Source organism: Phalangium opilio, unplaced genomic scaffold (genome assembly GCF_054372755.1).
Source record: "Phalangium opilio isolate 3A_F unplaced genomic scaffold, DU_Popi_V2 ptg000206l_1, whole genome shotgun sequence".
NCBI classification, from domain to species: domain Eukaryota; kingdom Metazoa; phylum Arthropoda; class Arachnida; order Opiliones; family Phalangiidae; genus Phalangium; species Phalangium opilio.
The window spans coordinates 523692-547079 of NW_028324216.1; the positions used below are offsets into that span (position 1 = coordinate 523692).

Below are 23388 nucleotides of genomic sequence, written 5' to 3' on the forward strand. Positions count from 1 at the left end.
TCGCGGCGATTGCTGATAAATGGCAATATTTACTTGAATGACGCGGGTTTTTGTTTATTGAGTTTGGGTTATTTTTATGTTCGTTCGATGACGTGTTTACATATTATCATCAGGTGATGTAGTTTTTGTCGCGTCCATGGTAAATGTGGGTGTTTCAATGTAATTAAGTTATTGTATTTGGGTTTTTGTGTGCATTTATATTTATAATATCCGGGTTTATGACGTAGAAATTCTTTGCGCGAGTACGTGATGTTAGGCTATGTCATAATTCGATGACGCGTATACGTATTATCATCAGGTGATGTAGTTTTTGTCGCGGCGATTGATGTTAAATGGCAGTGATTACTTGAGTGACGCGGGTGTTTGGTTAGTTACAAATAGTAAATGTTTCGCCCCTCGGTATTGCAATGTCTTGTAGAATCATCTCCCCCACCAAGGCGGCCAGCATTTATCAGGCTTGCATTCCGGGCAGCCTTCGTCCGCCGATCTGTTTAAGCCAGCTTTGGAGCCTATGCAAGGGCTACACAATGACTTCCGCGATATGACTATAAAAGATCCTTCGCCTTCCGTTCCTACTTCTCGCCTCAGTCAATGGAAAATGTCCTCCATGGAAAAAGACAATATCGCTCCTCCCGGAGCTAATAACCCAAATAGTATGGGCAGTAACGTTCCCCCCGGCCACGGTGGTAACTCCGTCTCTAGCGGCGGTTCCAACGCCGGTCCCGCCAACTCTAACGATTTCAGTCGGGCCCCGGGGTCGATCTCAAAATCGGGCAACGCGTCGTCCGGGATATCATCCAGTAGTTCACATTCCAACCAAAATAGCCTGCACCCCCTCCTGACTCAGGGTGACAGCGCTTGGTCTAGTCTGCCTCAAAGCCAAGGCGACGCGGGTGGTTGGCCCGATTCGTCCAATCAACAAGGGGGAAACCCGGGTGGTAACCCTTCGGAACGTCAGTCCACCAATAACGGTAACGGAGGCAACAACGGTAACAATCCTGGCAACTCCGGTAACTCGAATTCGGGCAACAACGGCAATAATATGAATTCGGCCGGAGGTAACTACAATTCTAGCGACGCCAAAGATAATACCTCCGCTGGCAACAACGGAAATGGTTCCGGAAATCAAGGTCAATCGGCTTACAATATTAGCGATCTCGTGCCGGAGTTCGAACCCGGTAAACCTTGGAAAGGAAACTCGCAGATGAAGAATGTCGAGGACGATCCTCACATTACTCCAGGCTCCATCACTCAAAGCCCCTTTTCGCTTAACACTATCAAGGAGCCCGACTTGTTTAACTGGAGCGCCGTCACTTCCAAAAGCAGCCCCGTTTCCACCACTAACAGCGGAGGCGATAGCATCGTCTCGTCCTTGACCGCCTCGCTCACCTCGAGTACTTGGGCTTTTACGCCGCCAACTACCTCGCTTCAAAGGTACGTCCACCAACAGCCCCGCCTAATAGGCCATCCTAGAGACCTAAACGAAGACCTCCTAATTCACCCCGATAGCCAAACCAGTACCGGAAGCAAACAAACTAACTCCAAGTCAAACTGGAGCGCCGTCAACGAATCGAGCGATTTGTGGGGCGGTAACGTTTCCAAAACTAGAGGTCCGCCTCCTGGTCTTTCGGGCCAAGGAAAGAATATGGGCGACCCTTGGAATAGCGGGAGTCATACTCCCGGAGCTGGTGCTCGTCATAGCTGGGGCTCTAGCGACAATAGATCCTCCGGAGTTTCACCAGGTACAAAATATACCCCAAACATCTCGCTATATACATAAGTATCTCTCTGTCGCTCAACGAACCTAACCAATCTTAACCTTTAACCTTTCAGGATGGGATAGACAAAATAATTCAAATTTTTTAGTATTGCGCAATCTGACTCCCCAGGTAGGTCCCGCGTTTTGAATACCATTGTTAAGTAGTAACTGCAGGGCTCCCCGGGAGGTCCTATAATTCCTATAAAATTCTATATATTCTACAAAAGTCGTCAAAAATCCTATAATTTTGAAATTTACGCGAATTTTAATTAAAGCATGCCATTGGTTAAACCAGGACTAATGTCCTTAACTAGTTAAAAATGCCTTGTTATATTATGGTTCTGAGAACTGTGAACGTTCAATGCGCGTGGGCAGCTAATAGGAAATCTGTTAGTTGTGGTTTGCAAGATAGTGTCCTATATAATCCTATAATTCTGGAAAACTACCCATAGTTCCTATAAATATTTTCGAAATTAGCCTTATTCCTGATCAGCGCCACTTACCCATAGCGGTGACTTTGAGAACTACAGTAAGCGGCAAGCCAATCAGATGTCGCTAAAATCTGGTGACGTCATTTTTGGTAAGACCCGAGAGTGCCAGTCAGTGACGTCACCAGATTTTAGCGACATCTGATTGGCTTACCGCTTACAGTAGTTCTCAAAGTCGCCGCTATGGGTAAGTGGCGCTGATCAGGAATAAGGCTAATTCGGCTTGGGGCCCTGCTAGTAGAGTTTTTGGTTTAGAGAAAGTTTTAAAATTACAATATTCGACACTCGGAATCAATTCAGATCGACGGTTCGACTTTGAAGACTTTGTGCGTTCAACACGGGCCTTTGCAGCTTTTCCATTTGTTCCTTAACCAAGGTCACGGTATAGCTTTAGTCCGATATTCGTCCCGAGAAGAAGCGAGCAAAGCTCAGCTGGCGCTCAATAATTGCGTTTTGGGCAACACTACCATTATGGTCGACGTTCCCACCGAATCGGAGGTGGCTCAATATTTGCAAGTTGCCAACGGAGGAGGACCTAACGGTGGTGGTGGTGGTCAAGGTGGCGCCTCCGGTTTGTCCACCAATCAGGGTGTCGTTACTTCGCCAGTAACCGGTAGTGGCTGGCCCAATTCCCAAAGCCAATCGACTTCCTCCGCCTCTTCGGCGGTCGTTGGTAATCAAGCCGTAACTCCCGGATTCAGAGGAGGTAATGCCTCAAACGCCTCTTACCAATTCGGTAATCAAGGTAACACGCCTGTTGGTGCCGGCAAAATGGTGGATAATAAGCAGCCCGTTTGGAATTCCTCCCGACAAGCTCCGTTGCAAAGCAATCATTTGTGGTCTTATCCCGGGTCTGCCAATAGTTTATGGGGTACCTCGGGCGCTAGCCTTTTGGAGCATCATGACCAGGGATCCCCTAGCTCGCTCAACTCATTTTTGCCTGAAGATTTGTTAGGCGGAGAGTCTAACTAAAAAACAAATAACAAAAAACAAAAAATAAAAATTTATTTAAAAAAAACAAAAACGCCAAGATGTAGTAGGTTTGTTTATTTACGCCAAGGAAAAAAAAATATTTAAAGGTAAAAAACAAAAATAATGAAATCATTCCCTTCATTAAAATTAAATCAATTTAACCAAAAAAAAAGATTTTTTGTTTTTTTGTTTTTAAGAATTTTTTTGAGTGAGATAAATTTAATTTTTTTTTTTTCATTTAAGATATTTAATTAACAATCGTGATTTTTTTTAATCCCCGAATTTATCGGTCATTATAAAAACAAACCCTCTTCCTCTCTTAAAAAACAAACTGCTCTTAATCCAATCTACACAAAAACAATTTTTTTCTCGTAAAAAACAAAAAAAACAACAACTCCCCCCACACACCCACCTATCTCTTCTTCTCAACTCTCTCTCTCAAAAAACAAACATCCCCCCAATATCCTACTACAAATATATAATGAACACTACCCATTGGACGGGTGTGATACAAAAATGGTGCGTATAAAAAACAAATTTAATTATTAAAGCAAAAAGTGGTACGTAGAGATATACTATAAAAAAAATATTACCAGATGTTGTTGCGATAATTATAAAAAAACAAAAATACAAATTTGCCATGAGATTTTTTTTTGGGTCTGGTTTTATTTTTTAATTAACTTTGAGAAGGAAAAAACAAACTTTAAAGTGTTAAAAACAATACTTTCGACGAAGATTTCACTATTACCCCGTGCGAAATACAAAAAAACAACCGGCGGGTTTTTACTCAACTATAAAAAAAAACACAAGAGAACGGGACATCAGCCTCTCAATACTGTTCCCGACTTTGTTTTTTGCGTTACAATTTATTGATTGTACAATATATGATAAAAAACAATACAAAAACGTCCAAGAAACAAACTATTTGTCGCCGCGATGTTTTTTCGCGGTCTGTTTTTTCCCGCCGAAAAGGGAAAATTCGTCTTAATAAATAACGCTAATCAGGGTTTTGAGCTTCCTCCAGTTTTTAATAACAAAAAATAATTATTAAAAACAAAATTATAAAACCCCGTCATGCTTTATAAGAAAGAAAGAAAAAAACAAATATTGTATTTTCCTGGTGTTACCCCCGCGAATATATACCACTTTTGAGTCACTTAAAAAACAAAAATAACGGACGATTTCGATATTCGCGTCTAAAAAACAATATATACGATAGGGGTAAAAATAAAATATATTTGTTATATTAACTACGGTTTCGCCTACCTTTCCGTACAAATCCGTGGATATATTGAACTATTTTATCGTAAAAAAAGGAAAATATAACAAATCTTGTAAAAAAAACAACGTAGCCAAACCCTATTTTCAAGAAACGCAAGAAAAGGGCTCGCGTTTTGTTTTTTTATTGTTTTTCTTTCTTCAGTTTAATTTTCCCGAAAAACGTACGCCTACTTTGATAAAAAACAAACGAACCTTAAAAGAAAAACAAACATCGTTCAACGTTTTGCTGCGAATCGAAAAAACAACATAAAAAACAAATACACGTTACGATATCCATTTCATCGAAAGTAGGACGATCTTATCTCCGACTAAAAAAACAAATAGTGAAAAATAAAACAAGTCTTAAATATTATCTGCCAGAAGTTAACCAGTGATAGTGAAATTACTGTTTTTACGTTTATCTTGTTATTTTTAAAAACAAAAATACAAAAAAAAGTAAGAATATTTGTGACATGAACACTTTGTTTTTCGTACTACGCGACAGAGAAAAATATTCCGTATTTGTGCAAAAAACAAGACTATGAAAATTTATCACGTATGCCTATAAACAAACAAAACAAAAAACAAACCAACAAAAAAACAAATCCAAAGATAATAAAAATTTATTTAGCACAGCCAATTTATTTCGCGTGATAATTTTCGCAGAAAATTTGATCGTGGAAATATTGTGATATTATGAGTATATAAGACATTTAAAAAAACAAAAAACCCCCTCCTCCTTCGAACAGTTGTTACTGTTTTTACGAAAACGATGTTATTACTTCCATTACATTTAAAAAACAAAAAATTAAATTAAAATTAAAAATTTAAAAAAAAAATTGAAAAAAATAAAAAAAATTCTATCTTAAGGTATTATAACCCCAAAAAACAAATACCTTAATTTAGATCCAAAAAAAATTAAAAAAACAATACAAGTGACGTAAAAAAACAAACAAACCAAGTCAAAATGTTATGGAAAAAGAAAAGATTAAAAAACAATTTGAAGCGGGTTATAATTATTTAAAATTTGAATTAACCATTAACTACTATCGAAAAACAATCCCCTAAGTTAAATATAACGTCTGTGTGATATTTTTTACACATAAAAAACAACAAATCATAGCCTCTTTACGGTTTAATAATAACGCTTAAAAATTTACAGCCGTTTAAATGGGTCCGGAGCAGAGCAGCAGAAAGCTAACGGTAACAAAAAACAAGTACCGTTAAAATTTACGGTCATTTAATAAACATTATTATAAAAAACAAACTTTGATAATGTGAAGAAATTTTTAATTTCAAAAAACCTCCCTTGAGAAAACAATACAAACAAACAAATATGCTCATAACGTGGTTGTTTATAAAAAGAAACTATAAAAAAACAAAATCGTAAAGACAAATCGTAAAAAAACAGATTATATTATAAAGGGGATTCGAAAAAATAAATAATAATCAAATATAGTATTTCAAACAAACAAACAAACTAACAAATAAATAAATAAATCGCGAAGTGTGCAGTATTTTAAAGTGCCAGAAAAAATAATTAAAAAAAAAAATTATTAACGAGCCTTAATACATTGAAGAAAAAAACAAACAAAATATAAATATTATAATCGCCATATCAATGTTTTTGTGGTAGCGTGTATTATATATATATAAAATACAGATCTTGTCATTTAGTCAATGTGAAAAACAAAAAAAAATATTAAAAAAAAAACTTAAAAAAAAAATATAAAAAACTTAAAAAACAAACAAAAAAAATATTAAACAAAAATGGAGTTTGAAGTCTCTATAGCCAAAAAACTAAACCCCTAGAAAATTTAAAAGGATTTTTGAAGAAGTCAACGATTTAACGAAAAAAACAAGACAAGCCTACGTGGGACAAAACGTCAATGAAGTCGTTATCATCATTTGTTTTTTTATTAAGTAATTATGTGTGCTGTTAAAACACAAACATGTCAAAAAACAACACTTGTCCCCCTTAAGTCTTTTGTGTTTTTTTTTTGGGGCTTGAGTTTCTCGTCATCTCTCATTTTCTCACAAAATACAAACAACCCACACTTCCTAGATGAATATACTACCTTACATAAACATTAAGTATTTCTTCCAAAAAAACAAAACATGAAAAATAAACTAGTTAATGCTTAAATTTGTTAATGTGTTTCCCCCCCCTCCCTTTGTTTTTTTCTTAATTTAATAATTTGTAAGCGAAATGCGTGATATATCTACCAATAGTCTGATATGTTTCTGCCGTAAATTTTGTTTTTTTTATATATTCCAATTGTTTTTTATGTTATTTTGCCGGGCGGGGGTTTGTTAAATGAAAAACAAAATAATTTTGCACCAAGTTCAATTAATGAATAAATTAATTAATTAAAATGTACTCAAATTTTAATTTTAATTAAAATAAAACGGACGGATATTGTGCAAGACTGTTTTTAAAAGGGATGGTTCAAGGAATTTTATGAGACTTGTGATATGATGCTATTAATATGAAAAACAAAGAAAAACAACGTAACGCGGGTTTTATTTTTAAAGTTGTTTTTTTAATGGAAAAGTTATATTAATTTTTTTTAATGGAAATTTAATTAAAATGTTCCTTGATCCTTCTGTACATTTAACGCTTAAGCTGGAATTATTTTAATCGCTTATAAAAAACAAAATTTAAATCTTTCGGGATTCGCCAAAATATCATACTATTATTTTTTTTTTTGTTTTTTAGTTAATTAGGTCTAATTAAACCTAATTTAGTCTTGAGCTGTTTTTCAATAAATACCAAAATCGAAACGAAAAATATAAAGCCAATGTTCTTTCCAAAGTTATCTTATAATCTGCCAAAAAACAAGTAGGTGTAATCGCTAAAAAACAAAGTCCTTAAATGTATAGGAAACCTTATCGAAAAAAGTCACTTAATAGTTTTTGCATTGAGAAAAAATATTAGTTTTTTCATTAAATGACAAAAACAGATCAACTATTTTTAAAAAAAACAAAACTCCCAAAAAAAACAAATAAAAAACAATTCAAGCTCCTAATCCCAATTTTTCAGAAATGGAGCTGCTGTAGATTTTTTCCTGACAAAACCTTAAAAAACAATTAAATACACCGAAAAAAACAAATTTCCGGGCGAAAAAACAACAAAAAAACAATTAAATATTTAAAAATAAAAACCCACCGCTAATGCTTTCGAAAAAACAAAAACAAACAAGACAAAATACAACAATGTGCCTAGCAAAATGGACACTTATAAAGGAATGGGTTAAGTTAATTTGATATGATAAAGGTTAAGTAGTTAATTAATGTTGAACTGAAAGTAATTAAAATTAATGACACACCTTAATTAACCCTAAAATGACAACAAAAGTGCTATAATTATAAGTAATCAATCTCGGGTAAAAAACAAAAGGTGTTTGTGATTTAATTATTTTTACGTGCATAGTTTTTTTTTAGGGTTGTATATAATTTTTTTTTTGTTTTTTAAGTTTATCTCGCTAAAAAACAAACAAACTATAAAAAAACAGCAAATCCCTCATTTAACGGTGCTTATTTCTTCTATGGTAGTATTTTTAAAGTTGTCTTCGAATTACATTCTTTTTGGGGTATATTAACTATATTTCCGTTGCCTAAAAAAACAACTAAAAATACAAAAAAAAAATTGCGCTATTTTGCCAAAGTATTGTAATTAATTAGATTAGGGGAATTTTTTTTAAATGTTAATTTAGCTAAATGTTTGTTTGTTTACATCTTAATTTCTTCTTCATTTTATAATTAAGTCATTCCATTTAATTAATTAGTTAATTAAGCGTGTTTATAGCTCTAGTTTAATTTTCTTTAATTATCGTCCTATTAATTAAGGGTTCCTTATTATTAATTAATTTTAGAAACTAGTTTAAGTGAATGGTTAATGATTATAAAGAGATTATCTTAGAATGACTACTAATTTGGCCGGCCTGCTCTAGTGAAACCAAAATGGGTACAACAATGGTGTTTTTTTTTGTTTTTTTGTTTTTTTAAATTTAATTTAGTTTTTACATTTTATTTTAATTAAAATCCTGGATTCCTGGTGATTTCAATTTACTATTATTATTACTTTTTTTCGTTTTAGATGAATCCTAAACTCCCCTTTTTTTTAAAATAACATCGAAAAAGTTGTTTTTTTTATTATTGGTTACTTCTAATCTTGTTTTTTAAAATTACCGTAAATTTCTGGGAAACCAATTGCACTTCTGTCGTGAATAAAAAACAACAAAGCTTTTGTTATTTGACCTAGACAGATTTTAGCTACATCTAGATGACCAACAAGTCGCTACTAGAGTACAGACCAATTTTTTTTCTTGTTTTTTGCATTAACAATTTTAGCAAGTGTCTAAAAAATATAGTAGAACTATTGCGACTAGTGCAAACTTGGTATTTACGGAACTTACGGCAAAAACACTTATTCCCCCACTGCCTAAAATAGAAAAACAAAGTGAATAACTTGCCCTAAAAAACAATATTAAAGTTTGTCGAGCTTTCGTAGATTTTTAAGTGTGTAGAATAATTTTAATGCGAGTAGTACAAAAACAAAACTATAAAAATAATTAAAACCCTAGTGCAATTATTACCATATAATGTGTATGTTATAATGTTGCCAGAAAAACATAGTTTTTTCCTATTCCTTTATCTAAAAAAAATAATTTGTTTTTTCTTATTTCTTTATTCGAAAAACAAGTTGTTTTTCACAAAAAACAAGTTATTTTTCACAAAAAACAAGTTGTTTTTCACAAAAAACAAAATGGGGGTACGACGATACATTCTGAAATAAATTGCATTTGGTTAATTGGTACCTTATATCGTTGTTATTTGCCAAAACCTCTTTTCAAAAACCCACCTGGAATATGACACTGTAAAATAACATATCAAAATTTCAAACAGTACTTCATAAAAAACAAAAATACAAAAAAGCATTTAAGCATTCTAGATTATGAAACACACCTTAGGTGCTAGTCAGAAATTAGATACTGCTATCAGAATTTGGTTTTTTTAAAGTTAAAATTGACACAAGTTCCGTAAAAAACAATAAAAAAACAAAAACCCCAGGAGTATTTCTTCCATAAAAACAATTTTAAAGGTCCTGCGTATGAAAACTATGCATTAAATATTACCAAAGTCAAATTATTACTATAAAAGTTCCATATATAATTAAATTAAATTTAGTTTAATGCGTTTTAATTATGATTAAACATGGCTCAATTAATGAATTAATGGTGAACAAAATAAAAAACAAATTACTACAAATTGTTGACGTATAAAAAACACGATATTAATCACATGTTGGGATGAAATAACATAATAATAATAATAATCTAATCTAAAAAACAAAGCATTTGATGATTAACGTACTTTTTAAGGTTTGAGGAACTAGAATTCAAAGTACGGTCAGTATGGAATAATTATTTATTCCCCAAAAGAGTTAAAAAACAAGATAATTAAACCCAAATTGCGTGACATAAAAATAATGGACATTTTGACCACCACATTCGAACCACAAGAGGTTTGAATTGAACCCGAACCTTTTGCCTTAAAAATTTAACATAAAATACTTTAAATACTTTAAAAAACAATTTAAAGTATTTATTATAAACGTCAAGGTTTTATTTATAAAAAACAAGGGGTAAAATATAAAAAAACACAAAAATGCAATTATAAGTGTCGTGAATTGAGGATATTTTAAAAAATAACAAACTTAACGCAGTATGTGTGTATTAAATAAATAAAAAAAAATGTTTTTCGCTAAAAAACAAATTGATATATTTCGGTAGATATCTGACCGTCCAATGTTTTCATATCCTTGTAAACCTTAAAAAACAACAAATACATATAACCAATATTAATAACAAAAACCGTTTGTAAAAAAAAACAATACAAAATTAACGTAATAGTATTTAGAAATAATAATAATAAATAATTTTTTAAGTGTTGGTATACATAACCGAAATGAAAAACAACATCTCGTTGCTTAAGATCCCCGTCACCCCGCTTGTTTTTTAAGTCTTATTGCCTAATTCTTTTTCAAGTTGTAAATAATAATGGTGCTAGAACATACGAACATAAACCCCTCGTTTGTCTGCAGAGTAGGAAACGTCAGCGTAAGTTAGATCAGTAAAAAACAAATTTGTATTTGATGATAGCGGGGAAATACAGGAATTGTAAATTAAATTTTCTCGTAAACGGTAAATGGAAATTTAAAAAACAAATGAATTTTAGTTGTAAATGTGGACCAAAAACAGACAGATATTGAGGAAAGTTTAGTTTTAATTGACGTACTAACGAATTAATGACGCTTAATTACAATATACTACTAATTAATGCTTTAATCTCGCATGCATTATCAAAAAACAAGAGAGGGTGTGTTTGTCGAAATCCGGAAAAAATGGTAGCTCGAAAATTGCTCAGGAAAAAGCATTGATTGCCAAAGCTAGAGTTTGAAAAAAAAAATTTTTTCAAATTTGTTTTTTCCCCCTTATAGGCTTAGTAATGTTGTAAAAAACAAACGAAAAATTAAACTTATAATATTGAGATATTATAAGCCTTCCAATAAGATAGAATGGATAATTAAACATATTTATCAAATAGCCCGAAATAAAAAATAATGTACATGTGTACCTTAATTTCTAAAAAACAAACAAATTAATTGATTAATTCAAAGTGATATTAATGTAAATTGCGTATCTTCCCGTGGGTGGCTTAACGTAACTGTGCATAAAAATGACCTCTCTTTGTTCCTGAAGTTTTAAATTGAGTCTGAAAATTAAAAAACAAACTATTAAAATTATTTAATTGCCTTAAAAAACAATTAAAATAGAAATTTGTTTTTTGTGTTTTTATTCCTGCTAAACTCTTGTGATACAAAATAATAATACGAGATTGGAACTCACTCAATTAATTAATTAATTGAAATTAAAATACTAATTAACTAAACTAATTAGCATTTAAATTAATTTTCAGGCTCGAATTAACTAATAAAAGAAATAATTCTAATTAATTTGTTTTTGAATCTCCCCCCCCCCTTTCTCAAAATCAGACCAATGTTCTCTAATGTTTTTTAATGATAATTATTTTAATAGGATTAATTTGTTTAATGGTGAACGGTAAATATTATCAATATATATGTTAATTAATTTCGGTTCCAATTATGTATTATTATTATTTACGATTTTTGCCTCAAAATGTCAATTAATTAATGTGGTTTAGTTAATATTTTTAATTGTAATTAAGAAGCTCAGGGTAGTTAACATTGATTGCGGATGATAATTAATGAGATATTATTAGAAAATTTTAATTAAATTAAGAATTATAATTAAGTAAATAGTCAATCGTATATATTAGCTAAAAAAAAAATAATTGTTTTTTATATTATATATTATTGACTTAATTGAAATTAACAATCAATATTTTAGTCATTTGGTGTTATTATCACCCCCCAAATCTTTCTCCCATATAGCCTAATTTCGTTATATAGTCAATATTAAGGTACGTTTGTATCTTATTTAGTGTTTGTCTTTACCGTTAGGTTGTAGATTTACGTCATTGTTTTTTAACTTTTTTTTTTCATGGGAACGGGTACCGATATTATATAATCATGCATATATGTATAGTCTTCTCTTTCAATGTGCCACATAATTATTCAATTCAATTAATCAGTGTTTTATTAATTATTTGCATTTTTTTTTAAATAATATTTCGTCCCCCCCCCCCGAAATGTTATTTAATGTTTTTGGTAATCAGCTAAGTTGTTTTTTATCGCTTCCAGATTACAGTTTTTTTGTTTTTTGTTTTTTTAAATGAAGGGTAGGATCTAGTACTATAAATTTAATTGTTTCTTTATAGAATTGGCCTTATTTAAAACATACGTGAATTTCAGTCATTTAATGCAATTATTACTCTAAAAAACAATGACCGTTAAATTTAACGGACGCGATTTTTTAGTTTAAAATCGATCATTTAAAATATGGGCCAAACTATAAAATAAAACAAAATTTATTTTAACGTAAGAAAAATATAGAAATTCCAAAAAGCAAAAAAAATCTCCCCATTACATTAACTATAAAAAACAATTTGTTTTTTTTGTTTTTTATTATTATTATCATTATAATATTTCTGTTCCAAAATTCACAATGAAAGTATTAGTGACTTAAGGGTGACTTGCTAGTCGCTTAAAAAATGTTTTTTTTTAATCTTGTTTTTTAGTTCAAAATATAAATAAAGGGATGGTGAAACGATTTACACACTAACAAAAAAAGCCCCCTAATTCTATTGCTCACAAATTTTTCGCTTAAGGACACGCTTAAATAAAAAACAATGCCAGTGTAAATTAAAATTTAATAAACAATTAATAATCTTAAATAATAATCTAATAATATAGAATCTGTGATAACTCATAAGTAAAAAAAAAAAAAGCGCACATTGAGTTAAATGATGCTATTTTTTATTTTAAATTAAATTAAATTAAGTTTCTGGCTACCCCACAAATATGGCTATTATTTAAAAAACAATTTTTTTTTCTTCAAGTGACAATCAGGCTCTCAGTGTTAATCGAAAAACAAATTTAAAAAAACAATATCACTTAACGTCAAGTAGATAAACTTCTCTCCTTAGTGCCAAAACCGTAAACCTAACTCCTTAAAAACAACATGATATTATTTAATTAGTCAAGATTAATTTTCTTTAATTTACCAAAAGTGATTAACTGGTTTAACGAGCTTGTGCATGCTTACCATTATTTTGAAATTACTGAATTACCAATTACTTCAGGGTTAATTTTAATTACCGTGGCTGTAATTTAACCGAAATTAAAACTGATCAAGTACTGTACTGCATTTGAACCAAACTTAATTTTACCGACACTTTATCATGGTAAATTAGTTTAAAAAACAAAAATTTAATCTACAGCTGGTTACAATTTGAGGTGTGGTTAAAAACAAGCTACAACCAGTGTTTAATCACTCACTTGGTATTTTACAGTAAAAAACAAAAATGGCGTGATCTTTTTAAAATTGCAAGTTTTGTTTACTTTTTAGCTACAAATAACGTAACACTCCCCAAAAAAACAATTAAAAAAAGCTCCCTCGTTAAAAGTGATAAAATAGGAAAGGAATAATCAACTAAAATTTATTTTAAAAAATATTAATACAAAAAAAATGTTTTCCAAAAAAACAAAGTTAATGGCATTGTGTGTCATTAACGATTAATAATTAACAAAGAAAATTATTTGGTTTTACAATTTAAGTAATCTCAAAAACATTATTATTAAATTCAGCTATCGTATATATATAAAAAAAATTAAAAAAAAACCTTAAAAAAAAATTTTAAAAAACAAAAAAATATATTAAAAAACAAGAAAAAAAAATAAATAAAAATTCCAACTGTTCCTATGTGTTTTAGGGGGTAGTTCAATGAAAATGAATTCTATGCATTTCAAAGAAAAAAAAATTACAACTTGGGCTAGTCAAATTAATTAAATACCAATGCGAGTGTTAAATTAATTAAGGAAAACAATGCCTTTAAAAATAATGATTAAATCCCCCGTTTGCTGTGTTTAAAAAATTGTCGTAAAAAACAAAAAAAACAAAACTATCCATATCTATTATAATAAGGTAATTTAAGCAAAATAAACCAACCAAAACCAGCTCATTCCATTTTTAATATAAAATTAAATAAACGTGATTTAAAAAACAATTTTGCAAATGGCGCGTGTTCAGGGGAATTTTGAAAAAAATGTGGGTTGGTGTTAATCCACAACATATAAAAGCCAATCTTAAAAAAAAAATAAATAAGAAGTAAACGCAAAATATCAGTAGGACCCTCCATTTGAAAATAACAAATTTAAAAAACAATTTTTTTCTTATTCACAAAACGCTAAAAAACAAAAAAAAATATTTGAAGCAATTAACAATAACAAAAGTTGTCCAAAAATATTTAATTTTTTATGTTAAATGGAAAAAACAATTTAAATAACATTAATTTTTTCTTTGTTTTTTTAAATTTTAAAAAACAATATGATAATACAACCAAAAAAAACAAAAAATACAGCCTTAAAAAAACGAATAACCGAAATTAAGAAAAATAATTAATTAATTAATAAGGTTTTCGTAAAAGAACTTTTTAAAAACAAGATAAACATTTTTTAATCAATTTGGAATATTATAAAAATAAAAAAATTAAAAATAAAGGAAAATTACGACGACGAAAAATCGATATAGAAATTGGATAAAATTTTCTGCTAAAAAAAAAAAAACTCCTCTTTATACACTTGAAGACGTATAAAAATATTACCCAAGATATAACTGTGCCTTTTTAATGTGAATTAAGACAAAAGATAACGAGCATTTCACGAAATGATACATAATTAGTCAAAAAAACAAAACAAAATTTATCCCAAATTTTTAGTTAAAAAAATCACAGTAAAGGCTTAATTAACGCTAAAATTAACTAAAGCAATTATACATACGCCTTGGTAAGTTTGGTTTTTAAAAACAATATTGAAATACAAGTTTTTTGGCTTTTTTTTTTTTTTTTTTTTTTTTTTGAAAAATCTGGAAAAAAAAAACAAAAAATAATTCAAAAATTAATTTTAAAAACCAAACATTCACAGCTTTTTCTTAATTCCAATTAAATTAAATTTAATTTTGATTGGAATTATAAAATTTAAGTTAAGTATTAGTGCCTCTGACCAAATTACAAAAACAAAACTTGTGGTGGAAATTAAATTAAATAAGGATAAAACGTTTTCTTAATGTAGAAAAAGTTAAAAAACAAAAAATTATTATTAAAAAACAAAACTAAAATACCGAATCGTCTAAAAGAAAATATTTAATTTAAAAAACAATATAAAGGTGTACCTGTCAATGTCGTATATATTTCCTAGATTAGTAAATTAGTAATTATTGGATATGGTTAAAAAAACAAAAAAAAAATCCTATAGTGGTAATTTTAATAGTAGTTTTTAAAAACAAAAATGAATATTCGTTAATTAGTTCATGAATATTAAAAAAATGAATAAGAAATAGTATTTCCATGCCAAAATTAAACAAAAAATATCAATATTTTGCTGCGCAGTGTTCTATAGTCTGTGATTACCAAAATATAAGAATTTTTAAAATACAAAATCGAGCAAAAAAAATTAATAAAATTTTCCTGGTAGTAAATAAATTTTTTGTCGGGAAAAACAAGTAATTACATTAAAAAAATTTGAGTCAAAATTTTTATTATAATAATTTTTTTTAAACAACTGCCTTAAAAAAACAATTGGTACGTTTTGAAAAAAAAAGAAATTTATTTAAAATTTTTAAAAATACTTTAAATTAAAAAAATTATATATTTTTGTTGATGTTATTGGTTTGTATAAAAAAAAGCAATTGCTTAATTATTCTAATTATTTCTAAAGGTGCTTTCTTTATTAATAAATTTTTGACTCAAAATTTTTAATTGTAATATTGTTTTTTTATTTTTTTTTATTTAAAAAAAAAACAAAAGTAAAAATATCGGAGAGAAAATAAAATTGTAAATGTACAAAAAAATAAAATAATATTGTTTAGAAAATTCAAACAAACAAAGTCGGGGGTTTTATTAGTTAATTAATTAATTAATTAATTTTTAATTGTTTTTAATTATTTCGCGCTAACGCTACTAAAAAAAATAGCTTAAAAAATACTAAAAAAAACATTACCTCCTAAGTGTTATAATCATACCATAGTGTAAATTATAAAAAACCTCTTCGAGTACGGCCCAAAATTTTAAATTTGAAAAAACGATTAAATGTACTCAAATCATGTTTGCTCAACAAAAAAAAAAATAAAATAAAATAATAATGGCTGGTGTGGTATATATATAAATATTACTGAAACAATGATAAAAATTGAAGTATTAATTAAAATATTTCTGGCACAATTAAATTAACTATAAACTTAATTATAAAAAAAAGAATTTTATTTTAAGATGAAAAAAAAAATGGTGAAATTTTCCTTTTTGTGTATGTAAATTTTAATTCATTACTACGGGGGTTTTAATTAAATTAATGTTAATTAAGTGTAAAACGAAGTTGTTTTTTTTTCTCCTGTTTAATCGTGCTAATATGGGTTGTGTATAAGAGAACGTATTATAAACAAACAAACAAACAAACAAACAAATAGAAGTTTAAAATTGTTGGAGATTTTTTTTTTATTTTAAACTTTGGTATATATGTTAATTTTTTTTGTTTTTTTTTTGTTTTTTAGTAAAAAAAAAAGCCTGGCGCTAAACAAACCTAAAAACTTTTTCCCAAACAACTTTCATAGCATAGCGCTTAAGCAAATTAAAAAAAAAAAATATTTACATTAAAGGGGTGGTGTATTAAATTAAATGTGTCAGGTTTACGTGAATTCACACGTAAATGTGAAAAACAAAAAAGTATTTGTATTATGATGATAATATTGTTGTACCATTGAATTATTTTAAAAAAAGGGTTGCTAAGTACGTTTAAGAATAAAAATTAATTCAAACTAAAAAAAAACAAAAACTAAACTAAACCTTGCAATATAAAAAACAAGAAACGGGTGGCGTGTTTTGTTTAATTTTAATTGATTGTTTTTAATTAATTAATTAATTAATTTCGAATTGTTTTAATTTTCAAAAGTGAAAAACAAAAAATTTTTAAATAAATAAATAAATGAAATAGTGCCACAAATCAATCGGTTAGCGCAATTGTAGGGTTTAATTGGGATTAATTTAATTTAATTTAATTAAGGAACGGGCCAAAATAATAATAATAATAAGTGAATTATCGGAAGACTGTATAAAAGAATTAATTCTGGTTGGCTATAGTGATTTGCCGAAGTTCAAAGTAAATGCAATGGAATTTAGCCTAAAACTAATTAAAAAAAACAAAAAACATGATCTTAAACCAATCCAAATATAAAAGGGGCCTTTAATAAGGGTTTAAAAGACAAAAAACAAGTCGGAGCCGCGCGTTGTTTTTCGCTTATGTTTATTATGACAAATCTTAAAAGAAAAAAACAAACTGAAACGTCTGGTAAAAAAACAATTGATGATGAAATGTTGATTTATTGTCATTAATTAAGAAACAAAAAAACAAACAAGATATTACACAAAGAATGTTTCAATTTTTTTTTGTGTGGGCAGTGTACTTCTCTCTCCCGATGAACACACACTTTATACGTGATGTACCGATTTTTGTAAATTGTATCAAAGTTAAGGAAAAAAACAAACAAACATTCAGGCATTAAAGGTTCGTGTATTATGTGTCAAATAATAATTTGGTCTCGTGTTTATTTATTTCTTGATCGTAATGTCTCTCTGTGGTTTACTTGGATTGAGAACGAATTCAATTCAATTCAATGAAGTGCAAGGAAAACCTTTGGTAGCGTGTTGGGGGCAGTTACTGAAGTACTTCTCTTTTTCAGATTGCCGGAGGTAGTAAGGATCGAGGAATGTTATTGTAAAGTGCGGTTTATGTAGGCTGCTGTTCCCTGTTGGTCATGTAAGTACAAGTGTTTCCTTGTGATCGTCCAAACCCAAGACGTATCCATTTTTAAGCGTTATAACTCCGGTTCTATAAGAGGTACAGGTAAGGCCTTTGTGTATCTTATTATTGGGCAATTGCTTCCCTTTCCAACGATACTAAAAACTTGGGGTTACTTAAAACAATCAGGGCCTGTGTACTTACGCGAAGTGTTCATTAACGTATTCCCCATAGGATTAACATGGTCTTATTTACACGATACCTTGTAACTCTGGTTCTATAAGAGATACATGGAAATCCTTCGAGTGAATCATAGTCCTATTTCTCCCCTTTCCAATGATACTAAATACTTGGCGTTACAACAATCAGGTGCCGCGTAATTAAGAAAAATGTTCATAAACGTCCGCTCCATACGAGTCCATAGCATTAACATGCGCTTACTTACACGACAACTTGTAACTCTGGTTCTATAAGAGATACAGGGAAATCCTTCGAGTGAATCATAGTCCTATTTCTCCCCTTTCCAACGATACTAAATACTTGGAGTTACGACAATCAGTGCCCAAGTAATTAAGGAAAATGTTCATAAACGTCCGCTCCATAGCATTAACATGCGCTTACTTACACGACAACTTGTAACTCTGGTTCTATAAGAGATACGGGTAAATCCTTCGAGTGAATCATAGTCCTATTTCTCCCCTTTCCAACGATACTAAATACTTGGGATTACGACAATCGGGGGCTGAGTAATTAAGCAAAATGTTCATAAACGTCCGCTCCATAGCATTAGCATGCGCTTACTTACACGACAACTTGTAACTCTGGTTCTATAAGAGATACGGGCAAATCCTTCGAGTGAATCATAGTCCTATTTCTCCCCTTTCCAACGATACTAAATACTTGGGGTTACGACAATCAGGGCCCGAGCAATTAAGCGAAATGTTCATAAACGTCCTCTCCATAGCATTAACATGCTCATACTTACACAACTTTTAACTCTGGTTCTATAAGAGATACAGGGAAATCCTTCGAGTGAATCATAGTCCTATTTCTCACCTTTTGAAATATACTAAATATTTGGCTCCAGTAATTAACCAAATTAGCAAAAAGTCCATAACAGGAAATTTATCGTATAAACTACATGTAGGCCAATAGCTTTAAATGAAGAAAGTGACGCAGTGTCTAATTTTGAAACATTTATTAAATTTTCGCCAAGATATCATTCAATCATTCATTAGTTTTAGTAACACTTTTAATATAAACAATTTATTACAATTAAAAATAAATCTAAATATTCGCACAAAGTTATATATCTTTTTACATTTATATTATTATTTGGCTTTTTTTTCTACAATTACTAGTTAAATATACTAGTTATGGTAAAAATAGTAGGCTTTTCCAATAAGGACGGAAAGTTCCCTTGATTACCTTAACCTTACCTTCATGGCATGGCGATTGAATGATTTTAAAATTTAGAAATAAGAATAATTTTTCGTCGGTTTGATTGAAAATAATTTACTTTAATTTTAATTTATAGCCAATCAAAATTTATTATTAGTTAATTACAATTCATGATTAACAAGGAACTTTCCATCGTACAAATTAACAGAAATTAGAATTACTTAGAAAACAGTCCGGTCCCGTTTATTTTTACGAAGTCGAAAATGTAACATTATCGTGACAAATTGTATGAGTTCTGAAATCCAAGTTACTCAAAACTTGCTCGCAAGTGGCGCAAATTAAAAACGAAACATTCCTGGGTTTATTTTTCTGATTCACTTCGTTATAAACCTTGAGCAACTCCCGTTGTTTGGGAATATCGGGTAACAAAACTAACAATTCGCTTAACACCTCGATAAACTTATCGGCACCGAAAATCTTAACGCATTTATCGTAATATTCTTTTGCCGGTATCAAACCTTTTCTAAATTCACCGGAATATTTTTTAAACTCGCTAAATTTATCGTCATCGTGTTCTAAAAGTCTCATAACTAAATCAATCAATTGTCGGTTCCGACTTTGAAAGTTTTCGGGTTCAACGTATTCTCCGTTGGTAACTGGTGGAGAAATGGGACGAGTCGATACAGATACTGATAATTGGCGAGCTAAAGAACTAAGGGTGAAGTTGGCCGATGACGTTTTAAGGGCTCCATTTGATGTTAAAACGCCGCCGTTAGTCGTTGCGGGTCCTGGATTAAAACCAGGAGGGGGTTCGTTCAAGGGTTTTTTCTTTAAGGCTGTTGTCGGAGTCGCGTTACCACCGAAACCAGGTGGTGCTAAAGGTTTAGGTGGTTCGAAGCTAAGTGGGGGGAAATCGTCGATAGGGATGGAGGTTGGTTTAATTTTAGTCAAGGTGGTATCGTTGCTGGGTTTAGCGGGTTTTTGGCTTGACCTATCGTTCACCGGTGAGGGTTCTTTCTTAGGGTTCGTTTTTATTGGTAACGCGGTTGTGGTGGTGGTAACAACTTCCTTTTCCGGACTCTTAGCCTTAATATTAATATTATTATTACTGTTATTCGCCCCTTTTTGTTGCTGTTTCTTCTTTTTATCTTTTGAGTTAACGACTAACGTAAATTCCTCATCCTTCGGTGGTGGTTTCTTTACAACCTCATTTGTCGAACTATTTTTTAACCAAACGTTATTTTTATTAGTTTGTTTAGTAGCTCCCGTATTTGGTATCCAACTTAAGGTAGATTTTTTAGTCGGTTGCGAAACTAATGTCGGAAAATCTTGCGAAGTTGCGTCAAAACTGTTACCATACCAACCACTTGACGCAATCTCGGATTGTTGGGGTTTGGGTTTAGGTTTAGTGGAGGCTAAAACGGAGGCTGCGTTAGGACCGTTTTGCGATTGCGATTGCGTTTTGGGTTTAGTGGCTAAGTTAGACGAGACTTTAATCGAAAGATTCGCGGTAGGTTTAGCGTAATTTTTATCTTGGTTGTTGTATATTTGTAAACGTAACGAAGCATTGCCGCTTGATGTTGCGCCTCCACCTAAGGATGGGAAGCTTTCTTCATCCATGGCGTTGAATTCGCGGTAATTTCTAGGTGGTGGTCGTCTAATTGGTGCGCTAGTTTGATTCGCGTTTGAATCGTTTCCCAATGTTGGGAACTCAACAGCGCTGTTTGCATCGATATCGTACGAAACTTGTCGTTCAATTTCATCAGGGATTTCCGGTGTTGGTTCCTCTTCGTACCTATACCGTCCTCTAGGTCCGCCCATACCACTACCACCTCCACCACCACCTCCACCTCTGGGACCTTTTCTATGACCCCCTCGTCTATTCCCTTCGTCAAAATCATCGTATTGCGATCTAGGCGTGATTGTGAATTCTAATTCTAAAGTTCGAGCTTGTTTCTGTTGCTGTTTTGGGTAATTTCTACTGTGTTGCGCGGCGCGGTGCATTTTTAGTTCCATTTCGGAACGAAAGGCGGACGTAAATTTTTCATCGATACAACTTCCTTCTTGACATAGAAAGTGTTCGTCGCGAAAATGGGATCTTAGAAGTTCGTAATCTCTATAAAGATGATTTAAGGTGGGAAAGAACGGGTTAACATTATGCCTTAGAAAACGTCCTTTATGTAAATATAAAAGAAATTAAATATTATTATTATTATTATTATTATTATTATTACAAAATAATTAGCATCTAATTAGTCTTAAAAACCAAGGACTACTGCGCCCTCCGTCATTGGTTTAGTAATGGCGTCTGCTAAACCGAACCCCTCTATGGGATTGGTCAAAAACGGATTTATGGGATAAGAACGTCGGATCGTAGCTTTAGCCTCTAGTACCATCCTCGCATACTTTATTGAGAAACTTCGTCTGCTTATATTTTGACTCCACCCACAAATTCGATCTCTAGATTAGTAGCTATATACAGAATTTGTGGGTGGAGTCAAAATATAAGCAGACGAAGTTTCTCAATAAAGTATGCGAGGATGGGGAATGAATTCGCTAACTCCGACGTTCTTATCCCATAAATCCGTTTTTGGATTGGTTGAATTCTCACAGGCTGAGAGAATTCAACCAATCCTGTAAGGGTAAGGGGTTCTGGCTAGCAGACGCCTGCACTAAAGCAATGGCGGATGGCGCAGTAGTCCCAATTTTTTTTAAGACCGAGCTAATTAATTTCTTTTTAATATTTGAATCCTTTTATGTTTAGAAAAAGGCCGTTTTTTAATTAAGGTATAATATGTAATGTTCGCTAAACTTTTCCTTTAAGCTGAAAACTTAAGATTAGATAAAAGAATTAAGATATTTACCCATAAAATTGATAACTGCCCTCAGAATCGCAAAAATGGCAATAAAAATGATCCCTTCTTAAATGTCTAAATAACTCGTCCTTATCCAAATATCGCGTATCGCAAAACTGACATCGTGGATGTCCCCTATGAGATGTATCATCTGAATCACCCGTTCTACGATGTTGGGCCAAATCTCTACGATTATAATACTTTCTTTCAAAAGTAAATTGCTTTAAAAATGAAATTTAGACATAAATTAGGCCAGTTGTATAATTTCCAAGTTTGTTTCTGCGTACCTTCAAGTGTTCTACGCATAATTCGCAATAAAATTTCTCGTGAATTTTTCTCATATGGTCTTTCAAGTGACCAAACGATTGATAAACATTAATTTGGGGGCAAAGTTTGCATTGATGTTGTTGCAAAACTCTATATTCCTCCTCAACATCCTCATCTTCGAAACTAATATTGTGTTTGTGATCAATACAAGAGTAGGGTTGCCGAGAAAGTACCGAAAAGGGTTGTTTTTGGCGTGTAAAAATGACCTTCAAAGGTTCAGAAAGAGTAAATAAGGTAAGTCAACATATTTTACTAATTATTACACTAATTAAAACAATTAAATCGCGAAATTTCGGTATAAATATATGGGAAAATGTGTATAAATTGCGTTTTAATTTGGCCCAACTTAGGTTAGTTTTACTTTCAGTTGTATTTTATCAATAATATTAATATAAACGGGGTGATTTTTTTTTATCTGATGATATGGTAAATATTTAAGGTGTATGTATAATTACCTTAGGTAGATTTTTGCGGCAAATGGGGCATTCATTTTTCTGGCACAAAACTCTCAATCTCGCTGAACATATGAAACAAACTCGGTCGTAATGATCACAACTTCCAACGGCATAAATATTTATATTTCGAAAACAAACTACGCATACGTTATCGTGAGAACTTCTTCCTTCCATTTTAAATTAAATTTAACGTTAGTAATAACTAGTTGTTTTTTATAACGAGGTTGTACAGCGATTTCCGTAGTACGAAACAGCCTTGAAAGAAACTAGTGTGGTCTCACTGGTCTGCAGAAAATTTAGGCTTAGAGCGGATAGTATACGCACGCTACAGCCGCCGCAACGGGAAATTACGTCATCATAAAGCGTGGTTATTTCTCAA

At 31.0% G+C, this 23388-nt stretch overlaps 2 protein-coding genes across 10 annotated transcripts in view; one reads left to right on the forward strand and one right to left on the reverse strand.

The window, feature by feature from the left end:
- The window catches only part of gw (trinucleotide repeat containing adaptor protein gawky), a 43752-nt gene extending 25988 nt beyond the window's left edge, over positions 1-17764 (forward strand). For 7 of the 9 annotated variants that reach the window (XM_089853788.1, XM_089853790.1, XM_089853792.1 and 4 more), the window contains 3 exons: positions 419-1742; positions 1834-1889; positions 2548-17764. In XM_089853788.1, coding sequence (XP_089709914.1) covers positions 419-1742; positions 1834-1889; positions 2548-3219 — 2052 coding nt within the window. In that variant the 3' untranslated portion in view covers positions 3220-17764. The remainder of the gene's footprint in view (positions 1-418; positions 1743-1833; positions 1890-2547) is intronic. The other 2 variants (XM_089853794.1, XM_089853796.1) reach the window with 1 other exon arrangement.
- On the reverse strand, positions 15976-23288 carry LOC149621390 (E3 ubiquitin-protein ligase ZNF598). The gene is made up of 4 exons (XM_089853799.1): positions 23010-23288; positions 22515-22760; positions 22237-22448; positions 15976-21488 (listed from the first exon to the last, which is right to left on the reverse strand). Exons 1-4 carry the CDS (start codon positions 23181-23183, stop codon positions 19622-19624), a joined length of 2499 nt encoding a protein of 832 aa, XP_089709925.1. The 5' UTR covers positions 23184-23288; the 3' UTR covers positions 15976-19621.
- Between the last annotated feature and the right edge of the window lie 100 nt (positions 23289-23388).

Excerpts from the sequence above, each read along its gene's own strand:
- LOC149621390 (XM_089853799.1), bottom strand. The coding sequence starts at position 23,183 with ATGGAAGGAAGAAGTTCTCACGATAACGTATGCGTAGTTTGTTTTCGA. Across the intron at positions 22,449-22,514 it reads TATGCGTAGAACACTTGAAG|CAATTTACTTTTGAAAGAAA; the intron begins GTACGCAGAAAC and ends TCATTTTTAAAG. Across the intron at positions 21,489-22,236 it reads GGCAGTTATCAATTTTATGG|AGATTACGAACTTCTAAGAT; the intron begins GTAAATATCTTA and ends TCATCTTTATAG.